Genomic DNA, 17,930 nt, shown 5'->3' on the forward strand with positions numbered 1-17,930 from the left:
ATGCAGGAATGACCCTCCTGGGATCCTTCCCAAATCTGGGAATTCCTTGGGAATGGCCCCATGGGAATGCAGGAATGACCATCCTGGATCCTTCCCAAATCTGGGAATTCCCTGGGAATAAAGGAATGGCCCCATAAGGGTGTAGGAACGGCCCCATGGGAATGTGGGAACGGCACCCCCAGTTCCTTCCCAAACCTGGGAATTTTCTGGGAATGACCCCTTGGGAATGACCCCCAAGGATCCTTTCTGAGCTGAGAATTCCCCGGGAATGCAGGAATGACCCTCCTGGATCCTTCCCGAATCTGGGAATTCCCTGGGAATGGCCCCATGGGAATGCAGGAATGACCCTCCTGGATCCTTCCCGAATCTGGGAATTCCTCGGGAATGGTCCCATGGGAATGCAGGAATGACCATCCTGGATCCTTCCCGAATCTGGGAATTCCCTGGGAATGCGGGAATGGACTCATGGGAATGCAGGAATGACCCTCAGGAATGCGGGAATGGCACCCTCAGATCCTTCCCAAACCCTGGGAATTCCCTGGGAATGCGGGAACAGCCCCATGGGAATGCAGGAATGGCACCCCTGGATCTTTCCAGAACCTGGGAATTTCCTGGGAATGACCTCCCCAAGGATCCTTCATGAGCTGAGAATTCCCCGGGAATGCAGGAATGACCCTCCTGGGATCCTTCCCAAATCTGGGAATTCCTTGGGAATGCGGGAATGGACTCATGGGAATGCAGGAATGACCCTCCTGGATCCTTCCCGAATCTGGGAATTCCTTGGGAATGGCCCCATGGGAATGCAGGAATGACCATCCTGGATCCTTCCCAAATCTGGGAATTCCCTGGGAATAAAGGAATGGCCCCATAAGGGTGTAGGAACGGCCCCATGGGAATGTGGGAACGGCACCCCCAGTTCCTTCCCAAACCTGGGAATTTTCTGGGAATGACCCCTTGGGAATGACCCCCAAGGATCCTTTCTGAGCTGAGAATTCCCTGGGAATGCAGGAATGACCCTCCTGGATCCTTCCTAAATCTGGGAATTCCCTAGGAATGCGGGAATGGACTCATGGGAATGCAGGAATGACCCTCAGGAATGTGGGAATGGCACCCTCAGATCCTTCCCAAACCCTCGGAATTCCTCAGGAATGCAGGAATGGCCCCTCTGGAATGTGGGAATGACCCCCCCCCCCACCCCACAGCTTTTGGGGCTCCAAGCAGGGTTTTGGTGATTTCCATCCTAAACACTGCTAAAAAAGCAAGATTTGGGAAAATGGAAAACAACCCCCGATCCCAAAAATTGACCAAAACCCATTTTTTTTTACTGCAAACTCCCCGAGCGCCGCCCCGGGGGAGATGGGAAGGAGCAAAAATCCATGGAAAAATCCAGGAGAATCCCTAAAAACGGCCCGAAGGGAGCGGGAATGGCGCGGGGCAGAGCCGGGCTCTGCTCCTGAAGGCACCTCGAGATTCCAGCACAGTGACCTGGCACGGAGGGAACTGGGAATGTGGGAATTCCGGCTGATCCCGGGCCAAACCATCCGCCAGAAGGAAAAAAAACCCCGAATTCCCGGGAAAAAAAATTCCTTTGGGACTCCCCTCGTGATCCCTGAGATGTCCCCGGGGTGGGCGAGGGTGGGGAGCCCGGGAATGCTGCTGGGATGGGATCCGGGATCCCTGCGGATGCTGGAGGGCTGGGAAAGGGAAAATCTCAAAAACTGTAGCATCCAGAGTAGGGAAAACCAGCAAAAAATGGGAATACTGGGGGGAAAAAAATGGGAATATAGGGGAAAAACCAGGTGTTGGCAGCTGCTCTTTAGGGATCCCAGATCCCTAAAGGGATCCCAAGCCGGGATCAGATCCCCAAAGTGATCCCGAGCCGGCAGCCGCGGAGATTCGGGGCTGGAAAAACGGGAAACAGTAAAAAAAAAAGCTGCGGAAAAATACAAATAAAATAAAAAAACAATTCAAGGCCAGACCCTACAAAACCCGGGGCGGGACGTGCCGGGAGGCCCGGCCGCGGTGGGGAATTCCAAAAGCCGGGAATGGGGGTGGGAGCGGGCGGGGAGCACGGCGGCCGGGATGGAGGAGCGGGAGCGGGAGCGGGAGCGGGACGGGGGCCCCTCAGAGGGTGCGGGGGTTGTACTCCGGCAGCTTCCGCAGCTTCTCCTGCTCCGCCTCCGACTCGTCCCGGGCGATCACCAGGGAGTGGGAGTAGCCCATGGCCACCTGGAACGGGAACGGGAATGGGAATGAGAGCAGCCCATGGCCACCTGGAATGGGAATGGGAATAGCCCATGGCCACCTGGAATGGGAATGGGAATGGGAATGAGAATAGCCCATGGCCACCTGGAACGGGAATGGGAATGGGTCAGCTGGGAATGGGAATAGCCCATGGCCACCTGGAATGGGAAAGGGAATGGGAACAGGTCAGCTGGGAGTGGGAATAGCCCATGGCCACCTGGAATGGGAAAGGGAATGGGAACAGGAATGGGAATGGGTCAGCTGGGAGTGGGAATAGCTCATGGACACCTGGAATGGGAAAGGGAATGGGTCAGCTGGGAGTGGGAATAGCCCATGGCCACCTGGAACGGGAACAGGAATGGGAACAGGAATGGGAATGGGTCAGCTGGGAATGGGAACAGCCCATGGACACCTGGAATGGGAAAGGGAATGGGAACAGGAATGGGAATAGCCCATGGCCACCTGGAATGGGAACAGGAATAGCCCATGGCCACCTGGAATGGGAATGGGTCAGCTGGGAATGGGAATAGCCCATGGGCACCTGGAATGGGAGCAGGAATGGGTCAACTAGGAATGGGAACAGCCCATGGTTGCCTGGAATGGGAACAGGAATAGCCCATGGCCTCCTGGAACGGGAATGGGAATGGGTCAGCTGGGAGTGGGAATAGCTCATGGACACCTGGAATGGGAAAGGGAATGGGAATGAGAATAGCCCATGGCCACCTGGAACGGGAACAGGAATGGGAATGGGAATAGGCCATGGCCACCTGGAACGGGAATGGGAATGGGTCAGCTGGGAATGGGAATAGCCCATGGGCACCTGGAATGGGAAAGGGAACGGGAATGGGAATAGCCCATGGGCACCAGGAATGGGAATGGGAACAGGAATGGGAATAGCCCATGGGCACCTGGAACAGGAGCAGGAATGGGTCAGCTGGGAGTGGGAATAGCCCATGGGCACCTGGAATGGGAATGGAAACAGGAATGGGAATAGCTCATGGGCACCTGGAACGGGAATGGGTCAGCTGGGAATGGGAATAGCTCATGGCCACCTGGAATGGGAATGGGTCAGCTGGGAATGGGAATAGCCCATGGCCACCTGGAACGGGAATGGGAATGGGAATGGGAATAGCCCATGGTTGCCTGGAAGGGGAATGGGAACAGGAATGGGAATGGGTCAGGAACAGGAATGGGAATAGCCCATGGGCACCTGGAATGGGAATAGAAACAGGAATGGGAATGGGAATAGCCCATGGGCACCTGGAACGGGAATGGGTCAGCTGGAATACCCATGGAACCGGGAATGGGTCAGCTGGAACACCCATGGAACTGGGAATGGGTCAGCTGGAATACCCATGGAACTGGGAATGGGGCAGCTGGGAGTGGGAATGCCAATGGAACTGGGAATGGGTCACCTGGAATACCCATGGAACTGGGAATGGGGCAGCTGGGAGTGGGAACGCCCATGGAACTGGGAACTGAACTGGGAAGGGTCACCCAGGAGCGGACACTGCCCATGGAAAAGGGAAAGGGGAGCTGAGGGGACACAGAGCCTCCCCAGGATCCTGCCCGCCTGCTGGGATCCAGGCTGGCCTGGAGCATCCCAAGGGAGTTTTAGGGAAGGGCCCTGCACCCCCTGCAGGGCACCCATGGGTGTCACAGGCTGGGCACGGCCTCAGTGTCCCTGTTTATTTTAGGGATTGCATCCCACTGTCACAGGCTGGGCACGGCCCCAGTGTCCCTGTTTATTTTAGGGAATGGATCCCACTGTCACAGGCTGGGCACGGCCCCGGTGTCCCTGTTTATTTTAGGGAATGGATCCCACTGTCACAGGCTGGGCACGGCCCCGGTGTCCCTGTTTATTTTAGGGAATGGATCCCACTGTCACAGGCTGGGCACGGCCTCGGTGTCCCTGTTTATTTTAGGGAATGGATCCCACTGTCACAGGCTGGGCAGGCCCCAGTGTCCCTGTTTATTTTAGGGATTGGATCCCACTGTCACAGGCTGGGCACGGCCCCGGTGTCCCTGTTTATTTTAGGGAATGGATCCCACTGTCACAGGCTGGGCACGGCCTCGGTGTCCCTGTTTATTTTAGGGAATGGATCCCACTGTCACAGGCTGGGCACAGCCCCAGTGTCCCTGTTTATTTTAGGGATTGGATCCTGGTGCCATGAGCTGTGTATGGCCTGGGTTTATTTAAAGGCGATTCACACACATCACCCGTGGGTGTCACTGCCTCAGTTTCCCTGTTTGCTTTAGGGGAGGGCCCCATGGGTGTGATGAGCTGGGCACGGCCTCAGTTCACTCCCCGTTTATTTTAGGGAGCAGCTCCTGGTGCCCCCCCTGCATCACCCACAGGTGTGATGAGCTGGGCACGGCCTCAGTTTCCCTGTTGGTTTTAGGGGAGGGACCCATGGGTGTCACAGGCTGGGCACCGCCTCAGTTTCCCTGTTTATTTTAGGGAATAGCCCCATGTGCCCTCTCCATGACCCCATGGAAGTGATGAATTGAGTACGGCCTCAGTTTCCCTGCTTAATTTAGGGAATGGCCCCAATTTCCCTGTTTAATTTAGGGAATAGCCCCATGTGCCCTCTCCATGACCCCATGGATGTGATGGGCACAGCCTCAATTTCCCTGTTTAATTTGGGGAACGGCCTCCCTGTTTAATTTAGGGAATGGCCCCAGTTTCCCTGTGTAATTTAGGGAATGGCCTCAGTTTCCCTGTTTGATTTAGGGAACGGCCTCAGTTTCCCTGTTTAATTTAGGGAATGGCCTCAGTTTCCCTGTTTAATTTAGGGAACGGCCTCAGTTTCCCTGTTTGATTTAGGGACCAGCCCTCCTGTGCCCTCTCTCCATCACCCCACGGGTGTCACGAGCTGGGCACGGCCTCACCCCTGGGTTTACCCACGGGGAGGGTCCCCCCTGCCCTCCCTCCCTCACCCCACAGGTGGGATGAGCTGTGTGGAGCCTCAGCCACCCCAAATTATTTTAGGGCATAGCCAGGTGTGATGAGCTGGGCACAGCCTCGGTGTCCCCGTTCATTTTGGGGGGATCCAGGTGCTCCTCCCTCACCCCACAGGTGGGATGGGTTGTATAGGGTCCCAGTGTCCCCAATTTATTTTGGGGGGATCCAGGTGCTCCTCCCTCACCCCACAGGTGGGATGAGCTTGGAACAACCTCAGCCACCCCAAATTATTTCATGGGAATACAGGTGTCCCTCTCCATCACCCCATGGGTGTGATGAGCTTGGCATGGCCTCAGCCACCCCAAATTATTTTAGGGAATGGCCTCCTGTATCCTCCCTCCCTCACCCCACAGGTGTGATGAGCTGGGCTCAGCCTCAGCCACCCCAAATTATTTTAGGGAATGGCCTCCTGTATCCTCTCTCCATCACCCCATGGGTGTGATGAGCCCCCTGTTTATTTTGGGGTGATCCAGGTGCTCCCTCCCTCACCCCACAGGTGGGATGAGCTTGGCACGGCCTCAGCCACCCCAAATTATTTTAGGGAATGGCCTCCTGTATCCTCTCTCCATCACCTCCATCTATTTATTTTAGGGGGATCCAGGTGCTCCTCCCTCACCCCACACGTGTGATGAGTTATGGCCTCAGTGTCCCTGTTTATTCCATGGGATGGCCCCATATCCCTGACAGGGCCTCCCACTCCTGTTCATTTTAGGGAAAGGGCCTCCCTGCATCACCCCATGGGTGGGATGGGCTGTGTAGGGTCTCAGTGTCCCCAATTTATTTTAGGGGGATCCAGGTGCTCCCTCCCTCACCCCATGGGTGTGATGAGCTTGGCACAGTCTCAGCCACCCCAAATTATTTTAGGGAATGGCCTCCTGTATCCTCCCTCCATCACCCCATGGGTGCCATGAGCATCCTTTATTTATTTTAGGGGGATCCAGGTGCTCCTCCCTCACCCCACAGGTGGGATGAGCTGTGTGAAGTCTCAGCCACCCCAAATAATTTTAGGGAATGGCCTCCTGTATCCTCTCTCCATCACCCCACAGGTGGGATGGGCTGTGTAGGGTCCCAGTGTCCCCAATTTATTTTAGGGGGGATTCAGGTGCTCCTCCCTCACCCCACAGGTGGGATGAGCTGGGCACAGCCTCAGCCACCCCAAATTATTTTAGGGAATGGCCTCCTGTATCCTCTCTCCATCACCCCATGGGTGTGATGAGCCCCCCGTTTATTTTAGGGGGATCCAGGTGCTCCCTCCCTCACCCCACAGGTGGGATGGGCTGTGTAGGGTCTCAGTGTCCCCAATTTATTTTAGGGGGATTCAGGTGCTCCCTCCCTGCATCACCCCACAGGTGTGATGAGCTTGGCACAGCCTCAGCCACCCCAAATTATTTCATGGGAATACAGGTGTCCCTCTCCATCACCCCATGGGTGTGATGAGCTCACACAGCCTCAGCCACCCCAAATGAGTCCCCATATGTCCCCTCCCATCACCCCACAGGTGGGATGAGCCCCACTGTGCATCTCCCACCCTTTGGGGTGCCCTCACCTGCTCGGTGTAGATCCCGTCCAGGGTTTTCACCTCCTGCGCCGCCGTGGACGATTTGGGTTTGTGGTCCCCATATCCCTGTGGGAACACCCCATGGACAGGGAACAGTCAGTGGGGTTTGGGGTTTTGGGGTGTCCTTTGGGGGATTTGGGTTTGTGGTCCCCATATCCCTGTGGGAACACCCCGTGGAGTTTGGGGGATTTGGGGTTTTGGGGTGTCCCTTTGGGGGATTTAGGGTTGTGGTCCCCATATCCCTCTGGGAACATCCCATGGACAGGGAACAGTCAGTGGGGTTTGGGGTTTTGGGGTGTCCTTTGGGGGATTTAGGGTTGTGGTCCCCATATCCCTGTGCGAATATCCCATGGACAGGAAATGCTCAGTGGGGTTTGGGGGATTTGGGGTTTTGGGGTGTCCCTTTGGGGATTTAGGGTTGTGGTCCCCATATCCCTGTGGGAACATCCCATGGACAGGGAATGCTCAGTGGGGTTTGGGGGATTTGGGGTGTCCCCTTGGGGGATTTGGGTTTGTCATCCCCACATCCCTGTGGGAACATCCCATGGACAGGGAATGCTCAGTGGGGTTTGGGGTTTTGGGGTGTCCCTTTGGGGATTTGGGTTTGTGGTCCCCATAACCCTGTGGGAACACCCCGTGGACAGGGAATGCTCAGTGGGATTTGGGGTTTTGGGGTGTCCTTTGGGGGATTTAGGGTTGTGGTCCCCATATCCCTGTGGGAACACCTCATGGACAGGAATGCTCAGTAAGGCCCCAGGGTTTGGGGGTTTTGGGGTGTCACTTTGGGGGATTTGGGTTTCTGGTCCCCATATCCCTGTGCGAATATCCCATGGACAGGGAATGCTCAGTGGGGTTTGGGGGACTTGGGGTGTCCTTTGGGGGATTTAGGGTTGTGGTCCCCATATCCCTGTGGGAACACCCCATGGACAGGGAATGCTCAGTGGGGTTTGGGGTTTTGGGGTGTCCCTTTGGGGATTTGGGGTTGTGGTCCCCATATTCCTGTGGGAACACCCTGTGGAGTTTGGGGGATTTGGGGTTTTGGGGTGTCCCTTTGGGGGATTTGGGTTTCTGGTCCCCATATCCCTGTGGGAACATCCCATGGACAGGGAACAGTCAGTGGGGTTTGGGGGATTTGGGGATTTGGGGTGATTTGGGTTTGTGGTCCCCATATCCCTGTGCGAATATCCCATGGACAGGAAATGCTCAGTGGGGTTTGGGGGATTTGGGGTTTTGGGGCGTCCCCTTGGGGAATTTGGGTTTGTGGTCCCCATATCCCTGTGGGAACATCCCAAGGACAGGGAACAGTCAGTGAGGTCCCAGGGTTTGGGGGGTTTGGGGTTTTGGGGTGTCCCTTTGGGGGATTTGGGTTTGTGGTCCCCATATCCCTGTGGGAACATCCCAAGGACAGGGAACAGTCAGTGGGGTTTGGGGTTTTGGGGTGTCCCTTTGGGGGGATTTGGGTTTGTGGTCCCCATATCCCTGTGGGAACATCCCACGGACAGGGAATGCTCAGTGGGGTTTGGGGATTTGGGGTTTTGGGGTGTCCCTTTGGGGGATTTGGGTTTGTGGTCCCCATATCCCTGTGGGAACACCCCACGGACAGGAATGCTCAGTAAGGCCCCAGAGTTTGGGGGTTTTGGGGTGTCCCTTTGGGGGATTTGGGGTTGTGGTCCCCATATCCCTCTGGGAACACCCCACGGACAGGAAACAGTCAGTGGGGTTTGGGGTTTTGGGGTGTCCCTTTGGGGGATTTGGGTTTGTCATCCCCATATCCTGTGGGAACATCCCATGGACAGGGAACAGTCAGTGGGGTTTGGGGTTTTGGGGTGTCCCTTTGGGGGATTTAGGGTTGTGGTTCCCATATCCCTGTGGGAACATCCCAAGGACAGGGAACGGTCAGTGGGGTTTGGGGTTTTGGGGATTTGGGGTGTCCCTTTGGGGGATTTGGGTTTTTCATCCCCATATCCCTGTGGGAACATCCCATGGACAGGGAATGGTCAGTGGTGGTTGGGGTTTTGGGGTGTCCCTTTAGGGGATTTGGGTTTGTGATCCCCATAACCCTGTGGGAACATCCCATGGACAGGGAACAGTCAGTGGGGTTTGGGGTTTTGGGGTGTCCCTTTGGGGGATTTGGGGTTGTGGTCCCCATAACCCTGTGGGAACATCCCATGGACAGGGAATGCTCAGGGGGGTTTGGGGTTTTGGGGATTTGGAGTATCCCTGGGGGGATTTGGGGTTGTGGTCCCCATATCTCTGTGGGAACACCCCATGGACAGAGAACGGTCAGTGGGGTTTGGGGGATTTGGGGTGTCCCTTTGGGGGATTTAGGGTTGTGGTCCCCATAACCCTGTGGGAACACCCCGTGGAGTTTGGGGGATTTGGGGTTTTGGGGTGTCCTTTGGGGGATTTAGGGCTGTGGTCCCCATATCCCTGTGGGAACATCCCATGGACAGGGAACAGTTAGTGGGGTTTGGGGGATTTGGGGATTTGGGGTGTCCCTTTGGGGGATTTAGGGTTGTGGTCCCCATATCCCTGTGCGAATATCCCATGGACAGGAAATGCTCAGTGGGGTTTGGGGTTTTGGGGTGTCCCTTTGGGGATTTGGGTTTGTGGTCCCCACATCCCTGTGGGAACACCCCATGCACAGGGAACAGTCAGTGGGGTTTGGGGTTTTGGGGTGTCCCTTTGGGGGATTTGGGGTTGTGGTCCCCATATCCCTGTGCGAATATCCCATGGACAGGAAATGCTGAGTGGGGTTTGGGGGATTTGGGGTTTTGGGGTGTCCCTTTGGGGGGATTTGGGGTTGTGGTCCCCATATCCCTGTGGGAACATCCCATGGACAGGAATGCTCAGTGGGATTTGGGGGATTTGGGGTGTCCCTTTGGGGGATTTGGGATTTGTCATCCCCATATCCCTGTGGGAACACCCCGTGGACAGGGAATGGTCAGTGGGGTTTGGGGTTTTGGGGATTTGGGGTGTCCCTTTGGGGGATTTGGGTTTGTGGTCCCCATATCCCTGTGGGAACACCCCGTGGACAGAGAACAGTCAGTAAGGTCCCAGGGTTTTGGGGGATTTGGGGTTTTGGGGTGTCCCTTTGGGGGATTTGGGGTTGTGGTCCCCATATCCCTGTGGGAACACCCCACGGACAGGAAATTCTCAGTGGGGTTGGGGGATTTGGGGTGTCCCTTTGGGGATTCAGGGTTGTGGTCCCCATGTCCCTGTGGGAACACCCCACGGACAGGAATGCTCAGTAAGGCCCCAGGGTTTGGGGGATTTGGGGTGTCCCTTTGGGGTTTTCGGGGTTTATTTGGGGTTTTTTGGGGGGGTTTCATTCAGTACCAGCTCCTTAAAGGTGAGTGAGGAGCCTCAGCTGATGGTGGGTTTGGGGTGTCAGTTTGGGGGATTTGGGGTGTCATTTGGGGTGTCAGTTATGGGAATTTTGAGTGTTATTTGGGGTTTATTTGGGGTGTTTTTTGGGGTGTCATTCCTTACCAGCTCCCCGAAGGTGGGCGAGGGCCCCCAGCTGATGGTGGGTTTGGGATGTCAGTTTGGGGTTTTTGGGGTGTCAGTTTGGGGTTTATTTGTGGTGTCAGTTTGGGGGATTTGGGGTGTCAGTTTGGGGTTTATTTGGGGTTTCTTTGGGGTGTCAGTTTGGGGTTTATTTGGGGTTTTGGGGTTTTATTTGGGGTTTATTTGGGGTATTTTTTGGGGTCTCATTCCTTACCAGCTCCCCGAAGGTGGGCGAGGGCCCCCAGCTGATGGTGGGCTTGTGGTGTCAGTTTGTGGGATTTGGGGTGCCAGTTTGGGGGATTTGGGGTTTATTTGGGGTTTTTTGGGGTGTCAGTTTGGGGTTTATTTGGGGTTTTGGGGTTTTATTTGGGGTTTATTTGGGGTTTTTTGGGGTGTCATTCCTTACCAGCTCCCCGAAGGTGGGCGAGGGCCCCCAGCTGATGGTGGGCTTGTGGTGTCAGTTTGTGGGATTTGGGGTGCCAGTTTGGGGGATTTGGGGTGTCAGTTTGGGGTTTATTTGTGGTGTCAGTTTGGGGTTTATTTGGGGTTTTGGGGTTTTATTTGGGGTTTATTTGGGGTATTTTTTGGGGTATCATTCATTACCAGCTCCCCGAAGGTGGGCGAGGGCCCCCAGCTGATGGTGGGTTTGGGATGTCAGTTTGGGGTTTTTGGGGTGTCACTTTGGGGGATTTGGGGTGTCAGTTTGGGGTTTATTTGTGGTGTCAGTTTGGGGTTTATTTGGGGTTTATTTGGGGTTTTTGGGGTGTCATTCCTTACCAGCTCCCCGAAGGTGGGCGAGGGCCCCCAGCTGATGATGGGTTTGGGATGTCAGTTTGGGGTTTTTGGGGTGTCAGTTTGGGGTTTATTTGGGGTTTTGGGGTTTTATTTGGGGTTTATTTGTGGTGTCAGTTTGTGGGATTTGGGGTTTATTTGGGGTTTATATGGGGTGTCAGTTTGGGGTTTATTTGGGATTTTTTGGGGTGTCAGTTTGGGGTTTATTTGGGGTTTTGGGGTTTTATTTGGGGTTTATTTGTGGTGTCAGTTTGTGGGATTTGGGGTTTATTTGGGGTTTATATGGGGTGCCAGTGTAGGTTTTATTTGGGGTTTTGGAGTCTCATTCCTTACCAGCTCCCCGAAGGTGGGCGAGGGCCCCCAGCTGATGGTGGGTTTGGGATGTCAGTTTGGGGTTTTTGGGGTGTCAGTCTGGGGTTTATTTGGGATTTATTTGGGGTTTTATTTGGGGTTTTGGGGTTTTATTTGGGGTTTATTTGGGGTTTATTTGTGGTGTCAGTTTGGGGTTTATTTGGGGTTTTGGGGTTTTATTTGGGGTGCCAATTTGGGGTTTATTTGGGGTATTTTTTGGGGTGTAATTCCTTACCAGCTCCCCGAAGGTGGGCGAGGGCCCCCAGCTGATGGTGGGTTTGGGATGTCAGTTTGGGGTTTTTGGGGTGTCAGTTTGGGGTTTATTTGGGGTTTTGGGGTTTTATTTGGGGTTTATTTGTGGTGTCAGTTTGTGGGATTTGGGGTTTATTTGGGGTTTATATGGGGTGTCAGTTTGGGGTTTATTTGGGGTTTTTTGGGGTGTCAGTTTGGGGTTTATTTGGGGTTTTGGGGTTTTATTTGGGGTTTATTTGTGGTGTCAGTTTGTGGGATTTGGGGTTTATTTGGGGTTTATATGGGGTGCCAGTGTAGGTTTTATTTGGGGTTTTGGGGTCTCATTCCTTACCAGCTCCCCGAAGGTGGGCGAGGGCCCCCAGCTGATGGTGCTCTCGTCGGCCGCCACGATGACGGAGCTCTTCCTGCAAGGGAGGCGATCCCTGATCCCCGGGTGTCCCAGGGCCCCGATCCCGGGATTTGGGGTCGGCAGTTCCCGCATCCGCACTCACCCGCAGGCCAGGCTGCGGATCTTCCACCCGCACAGGTCCTGCACGGCCTTGGGGTACATGGTGGACTCCCGGGAGGTGTTGGTGGCGCCCCAGAAGAACAACCCACCTGCAAGGGAGCCTGTCAGGGCACGGAGCCCGGAATTCCCGGATCCTGGGAATCCCAACTGTCAGGGTACTGATCCCAGAATTCCTAAATCCCAGGAATTCCACCTGTCAGGGCACGGAGCCCGGAATGCCCAAATCCTGGGAATCCCAACTGTCAGGGATCCCAGCAATCCCACCTGTCAGGGATCCCAGATTCCAGAATTCCCAAATCCCAGGAATCCCACCTGCCAGGGCACGGAGCCTGGAATTCCCAAATCTGGGAAATCCAAACTGTCAGGGATCCCAGATTCCAGAATTCCCAATCCCAGGAACCCCACCTGTCAGGGCACGGAGCCCGGAATTCCCGAATTCTGGAAATCCCAACTGTCAGGGATCCCAGGAACCCCACGTGTCAGGGATCCCAGATTCCAGAATTCCCAATCCCAGCAATCCCACCTGTCAGGGATCCCAGATTCCAGAATTCCCAAATCCTGGGAATCCCAACTGTCAGGGATCCCAGGAACCCCACCTGTCAGGGATCCCAGATTCCAGAATTCCCAAATCCTGGGAATCCCAACTGTCAGGGATCCCAGCAATCCCACCTGTCAGGGGATCCCAGATTCCAGAATTCCCAATCCCAGCAATCCCACCTGTCAGGGATCCTGGAATTCCCAAATCTGGGAAATCCCAACTGTCAGGGATCCTGGAATTCCCAAATCCCAGGAATCCCACCTGTCAGGGCACAGATCCTGGAATTCCCAAATCCTGGGAATCCCAACTGTCAGGGCACGGAGTCTGGAATTCCCAAATCCTGGGAAATTCCAACTGTCAGGGATCCCAGGAACCCCACCTGTCAGGGATTCCAGAATTCCCGAATCCTGGGAATCCCAACTGCCAGGGATCCCAGGAACCCCACCTGTCAGGGATCCCAGATTCCAGAATTCCCAAATCCCAGGAATCCCAACTGTCAGGGATCCCAGGAACCCCACCTGTCAGGGATCCTGGAATTCCCAAATCCCAGGAATCCCACCTGTCAGGGCACGGAGCCTGGAATTCCCAAATCTGGGAAATCCCACCTGTCAGGGATCCCAGCAATCCCACCTGTCAGGGATCCCAGATTCCAGAATTCCCAATCCCAGCAATCCCACCTGTCAGGGTACTGATCCTGGAATTCCCAAATCCCAGGAATCCCACCTGTCAGGGCACGGAGCCTGGAATTCCCAAATCTGGGAAATCCCAACTGTCAGGGATCCTGGAATTCCCAAATCCCAGGAATCCCACCTGTCAGGGCACAGATCCTGGAATTCCCAAATCCTGGGAATCCCAACTGTCAGGGATCCCTGAGATCCATCTGTCAGGGCACAGATCCCCCAGAATTCCCAAATCCTGGCATTCCCACCTGTCAGGGATCTCTGGGATCCCACCTATCAGGCCATGGCTCCCTGGAGTTCCCAAATCCCTGGGAATCCCACATGTCAGTCCACCTTTCTCCCAGCATTCCCAAATCCCGGAATCCTGGCATTCCCATCTGCCTCGATGCCGGGCCCCCTTCAGCACTCCCAAATCCCAAATTCACACCTGTTTCACTGACAGCCCCCCAGCATTCCCAGATCCCAAATTCCCATCTGTCCCACTGCCATTTCCCCCAGCATTCCCAAATCCCAGATTCTGTATTCCCATCCATCTTCTGCCATCACCCTCAGCATTCCCAAATCCCAAATCCCGAATCCCACCCATCTCACTGCCATCCTCCTGGCATTCCCAAATCCCAAATCCCACCTGTCTCACTGCCATCCCCCCAAGTATTCCCAAATCCTGAATCCCACTCATCTTGCTGCCATCCCCCTGGCATTCTCAAATCCCGAATCCCAAAATCCTGAATCCCACCTGTCTCAATGCCATCCTCCCCAGCCAAATCCCGGATCCCAAATCCCACCCATCTCGCTGCCATCCCCCAGCATTCCCAAATCCCAGATCCTGTATCCCACCTGTCTCTCTGCCATCCTCCCTGGCATTCCCAAATCCCGAATCCCAAATCCCGTATCCCACCCATATTGCTGCCATTCCCCCCAGCATTCCCAAATCCCGAATCCCAAATCCCATATCCCACTCCTCTCACTTCCATTCCCCCCCGGCATTCTCAAATCCCGAATCCCAAAATCCTGAATCCCACCTGTCTCACTGCCATCCTCCCCAGCCAAATCCCGGATCCCAAATCCCACCCATCTTGCTGCCACCTCCCTGGCATTCCCAAATCCCAAATCCTGTATCCCACCCATCTTACTGCCATCTCCCCCAGAATTCCCAAATCCCGGATCCCAAATCCCACCCATCTTGCTGCCACCTCCCTGGCATTCCCAAATCCCAGATCCCACTCCTCTCACTGCCATTCCCCTCCTGGCATTCCCAAATCCCGAATCTCAAATCCCATATCCCACTCCTCTGACTGCCATCCCCCTGGCATTCCCAAATCCCAGATCCCAAATCCCGTATCCCACCCATCTTGCTGCCATTCCCCCCAGCATTTCTGGCATTCCCAAATCCCACCCATCTCGCTGCCATCCCCCTAAGTATTCCCAAATCCCAAATCCCGTATCCCACCCATCTCACTGCCATTCCCCCCCGGCATTCCCAAATCCCGAATCCCAAATCCCGAATCCCACCCATCTCGTTGCCATTCCCCCCAGCATTCCTGGCATTCCCAAATCCCACCCATCTCACTGCCACCCCCCCGGCATTCCCAAATCCCGGATCCCAAATCTCATATCCCGCCCATCTCGCTGCCATCCTCTCTGGCATTCCCAAATCCCAATCCCGTATCCCACCCGTCTCTCTGCCATCCTCCCTGGCATTCCCAAATCCCGAATCCCAAATCCTGAATCCCACCTGTCTCACTGCCATCCTCACCAGCCAAATCCCGGATCCCAAATCCCACCCATCTAGCTGCCATCCCCCAGAATTCCCAAATCCCAAATCCCGTATCCCACCCATCTTGCTGCCATTCCCCCCAGCATTTCTGGCATCCCCAAATCCCACCCATCTTGCTGCCATCCCCCCGGCATTCCCAAATCCCGAATCCCAAATCCCATATCCCACTCCTCTGACTGCCATCCCCCCCGGCATTCCCAAATCCCAAATCCCAAATCCTGTATCCCACCCATCTTGCTGCCATTCCCCCCAGCATTTCTGGCATTCCCAAATCCCACCTGTCTCACTGCCATCCCCCCACTGCCATCCCCCCAAGTATTCCCAAATCCTGATTCTGTATCCCACCCATCTCTCTGCCATCCCCCCCAGAATTCCCAAATCCCACCCATCTCACTGCCATCCCCCTGGCATTCCCAAATCCCGAATCCCAAATCCCGTATCCCACCTGTCTCACTGCCATCCCCCCAAGTATTCCCGAATCCCAAAATCCTGAATCCCATCTGTCTCACTGCCATCCTCCCCAGCCAAATCCCGGATCCCAAATCCCACCCATCTTGCTGCCATTCCCCCCAGCATTCCTGGCATTCCCAAAACCCACCCATCTCTCTGCCATCCTCCCCAGCCAAATCCCGAATCCCAAATCCCAAATTCCACCCATCTCGTTGCCATTCCCCCCCAGCATTTCTGGCATTCCCAAATCCCACCCATCTTGGTGCCATCCCCCTGGCATTCTCAAATCTCGAATCCCAAATCCCATATCCCACCCATCTCACTGCCATTGCCCCCCGGCATTCCCAAATCCCAAATCCCGTATCCCACCCATCTTGCTGCCATTCCCCCCAGCATTCCCAAATCCCAATCCCATATCCCACCCATCTCACTGCCATCCCCCCCAGAATTCCCAAATCCCGGATCCCATATCCCACCCATCTTGCTGCCATTCCCCCCAGCATTTCTGGCATTCCCAAATCCCACCCATCTCGCTGCCATCCCCCTGGCATTCCCAAATCCCGATCCTGTATCCCACCCATCTTGCTGCCATTCCCCCAGCATTTCTGACATTCCCATATCCCACCCATCTCGCTGCCATCCCCCAGCATTCCCAAATCCCGGATCCCAAATCCCGTATCCCGCCCATCTCGCTGCCATCCTCTCTGGCATTCCCAAATCCCAAATCCCAGATCCCACTCCTCTCACTGCCATTCCCCCCCGGCATTCCCAAATCCCAAATCCTGTATCCCACTCCTCTTGCTGCCATTCCCCCCCAGCATTCCTGGCATTCCCAAACCCCACCCATCTCGCTGCCACCCCCCGGCATTCCCGGATCCCAGGTCCGCACCGGTCTCGCTGACGGCGAAGGAGCAGGTGTATCCCGCGTAGATCTGGGCGGCGCCGCGCCCCGGGAAGTCGAAGAGCTTCACCAGCCGGGGAACCATCTCGTCCTTCTGCTCCGCGTGGCCCAGGCGCCCGTAGCCCCCAAAGCCCCACGAGAACACGCGCTTCTGGGAGTCCAGCACCAGCTGGGAATAGGGAAAACAGGGAAAACAGCCTCAAATCCCAAATCCCAGATCCCAAATCCCAGGGGAACACGCGCTTCTGGGAGTCCAGCACCAGCTGGGAATAGGGAAAACAGGGAAAACAGCCTCAGAAATCCCAGATCCCAAACACCAAATTCCAAATCCCAGGAGAACACACGCTTCTGGGAGTAGGGAAAACAGCCTCAGATCCCAAATCCCAAAGCCCAGATCCCAAATCCCAGATCCCAGGAGAACACGCGCTTCTGGGAGTCCAGCACCAGCTGGGAATAGGGAAAACAGGGAAAACAGCCTCAGAAATCCCAAATCCCAGATCCCAAAAGAACACGCGCTTCTGGGAGTCCAGCACTGGCTGGGAAACACAGAAAACAGCCTCAGATCCCAAATCCCAGATCCCAAACCCCAAACACCAAATCCCAAATCTCAGGAGAACACGCGCTTCTGGGAGTCCAGCACCAGCTGGGATGGGGAAAACAGGGAAAACAGCCTCAGATCCCAAATCCCAAACCCCAAACACCAAATCCCAAATCCCAGGGGAACACGCGCTTCTGGGAATCCAGCACTGGCTGGGAAACAGGGAAAACAGCCTCAGATCCCAAATCCCAAACACCAAATCCCAGATCCCAGGAGAACACGCGCTTCTGGGAGTCCAGCACCAGTTGGGAAACACAGAAAACAGCCTCAGATCCCAAATCCCAGATCCCAGGAGAACACGCATTTCTGGGAATCCAGCACCAGCTGGGACACAGGGGAAACAGCACATCAGATATCCCAAATCCCAAATCTCAGGAGAACACGCGCTTCTAGGATCCAGCACCAGCTGGGAATAGGGAAAACAGGGAAAACAGCCTCAGATCCCAAATCCCAAACACCAAATCCCAGATCCCAGGAGAACACGCGCTTCTGGGAGTCCAGCACCAGCTGGGACACACGGAAAACAGGGAAAACAGCCTCAGAAATCCCAAACCCCAAACACCAAATCCCAAATCCCAGGAGAACACGCGCTTCTGGGAATCCAGCATCAGCTGAGAAACAAGGAAAAACTTCCTCAGATCCCAAATCCCAAACACCAAATTCCAAATCCCAGATCCCAGGAGAACACGCACTTCTGGGAGTAGGGAAAACAGCCTCAGATCCCAAATCCCAAATCCCAGATCCCAAATCCCAGATCCCAGGAAACACGTGCTTCTGGGAGTCCAGCACCAGCTGGGAAACACGGA

At 55.2% G+C, this 17,930-nt stretch overlaps 1 protein-coding gene across 5 annotated transcripts in view; it reads right to left on the reverse strand.

Moving 5' to 3' along the window:
• Window positions 1-1,950: 1,950 nt before the first annotated feature.
• RCC2 (regulator of chromosome condensation 2) overlaps window positions 1,951-17,930 on the reverse strand; it is a 38,366-nt gene continuing 22,386 nt past the window's right edge. For 3 of the 5 annotated variants that reach the window (XM_074558464.1, XM_074558466.1, XM_074558465.1), the window contains 5 exons: window positions 16,515-16,695; window positions 12,164-12,269; window positions 12,004-12,076; window positions 6,756-6,833; window positions 1,951-2,229 (listed from right to left, as the gene is read on the reverse strand). In XM_074558464.1, the coding sequence (XP_074414565.1) occupies window positions 2,125-2,229; window positions 6,756-6,833; window positions 12,004-12,076; window positions 12,164-12,269; window positions 16,515-16,695 (543 nt within the window). In that variant the 3' untranslated portion in view covers window positions 1,951-2,124. Of the gene's footprint in view, window positions 2,230-2,493; window positions 2,586-3,257; window positions 3,344-6,755; window positions 6,834-12,003; window positions 12,077-12,163; window positions 12,270-16,514; window positions 16,696-17,930 lie in introns of those variants that run through there. The other 2 variants (XM_074558467.1, XM_074558469.1) reach the window with 2 other exon arrangements.

This window comes from Zonotrichia albicollis, chromosome 25, assembly GCF_047830755.1.
Source record: "Zonotrichia albicollis isolate bZonAlb1 chromosome 25, bZonAlb1.hap1, whole genome shotgun sequence".
Classification (NCBI taxonomy): domain Eukaryota; kingdom Metazoa; phylum Chordata; class Aves; order Passeriformes; family Passerellidae; genus Zonotrichia; species Zonotrichia albicollis.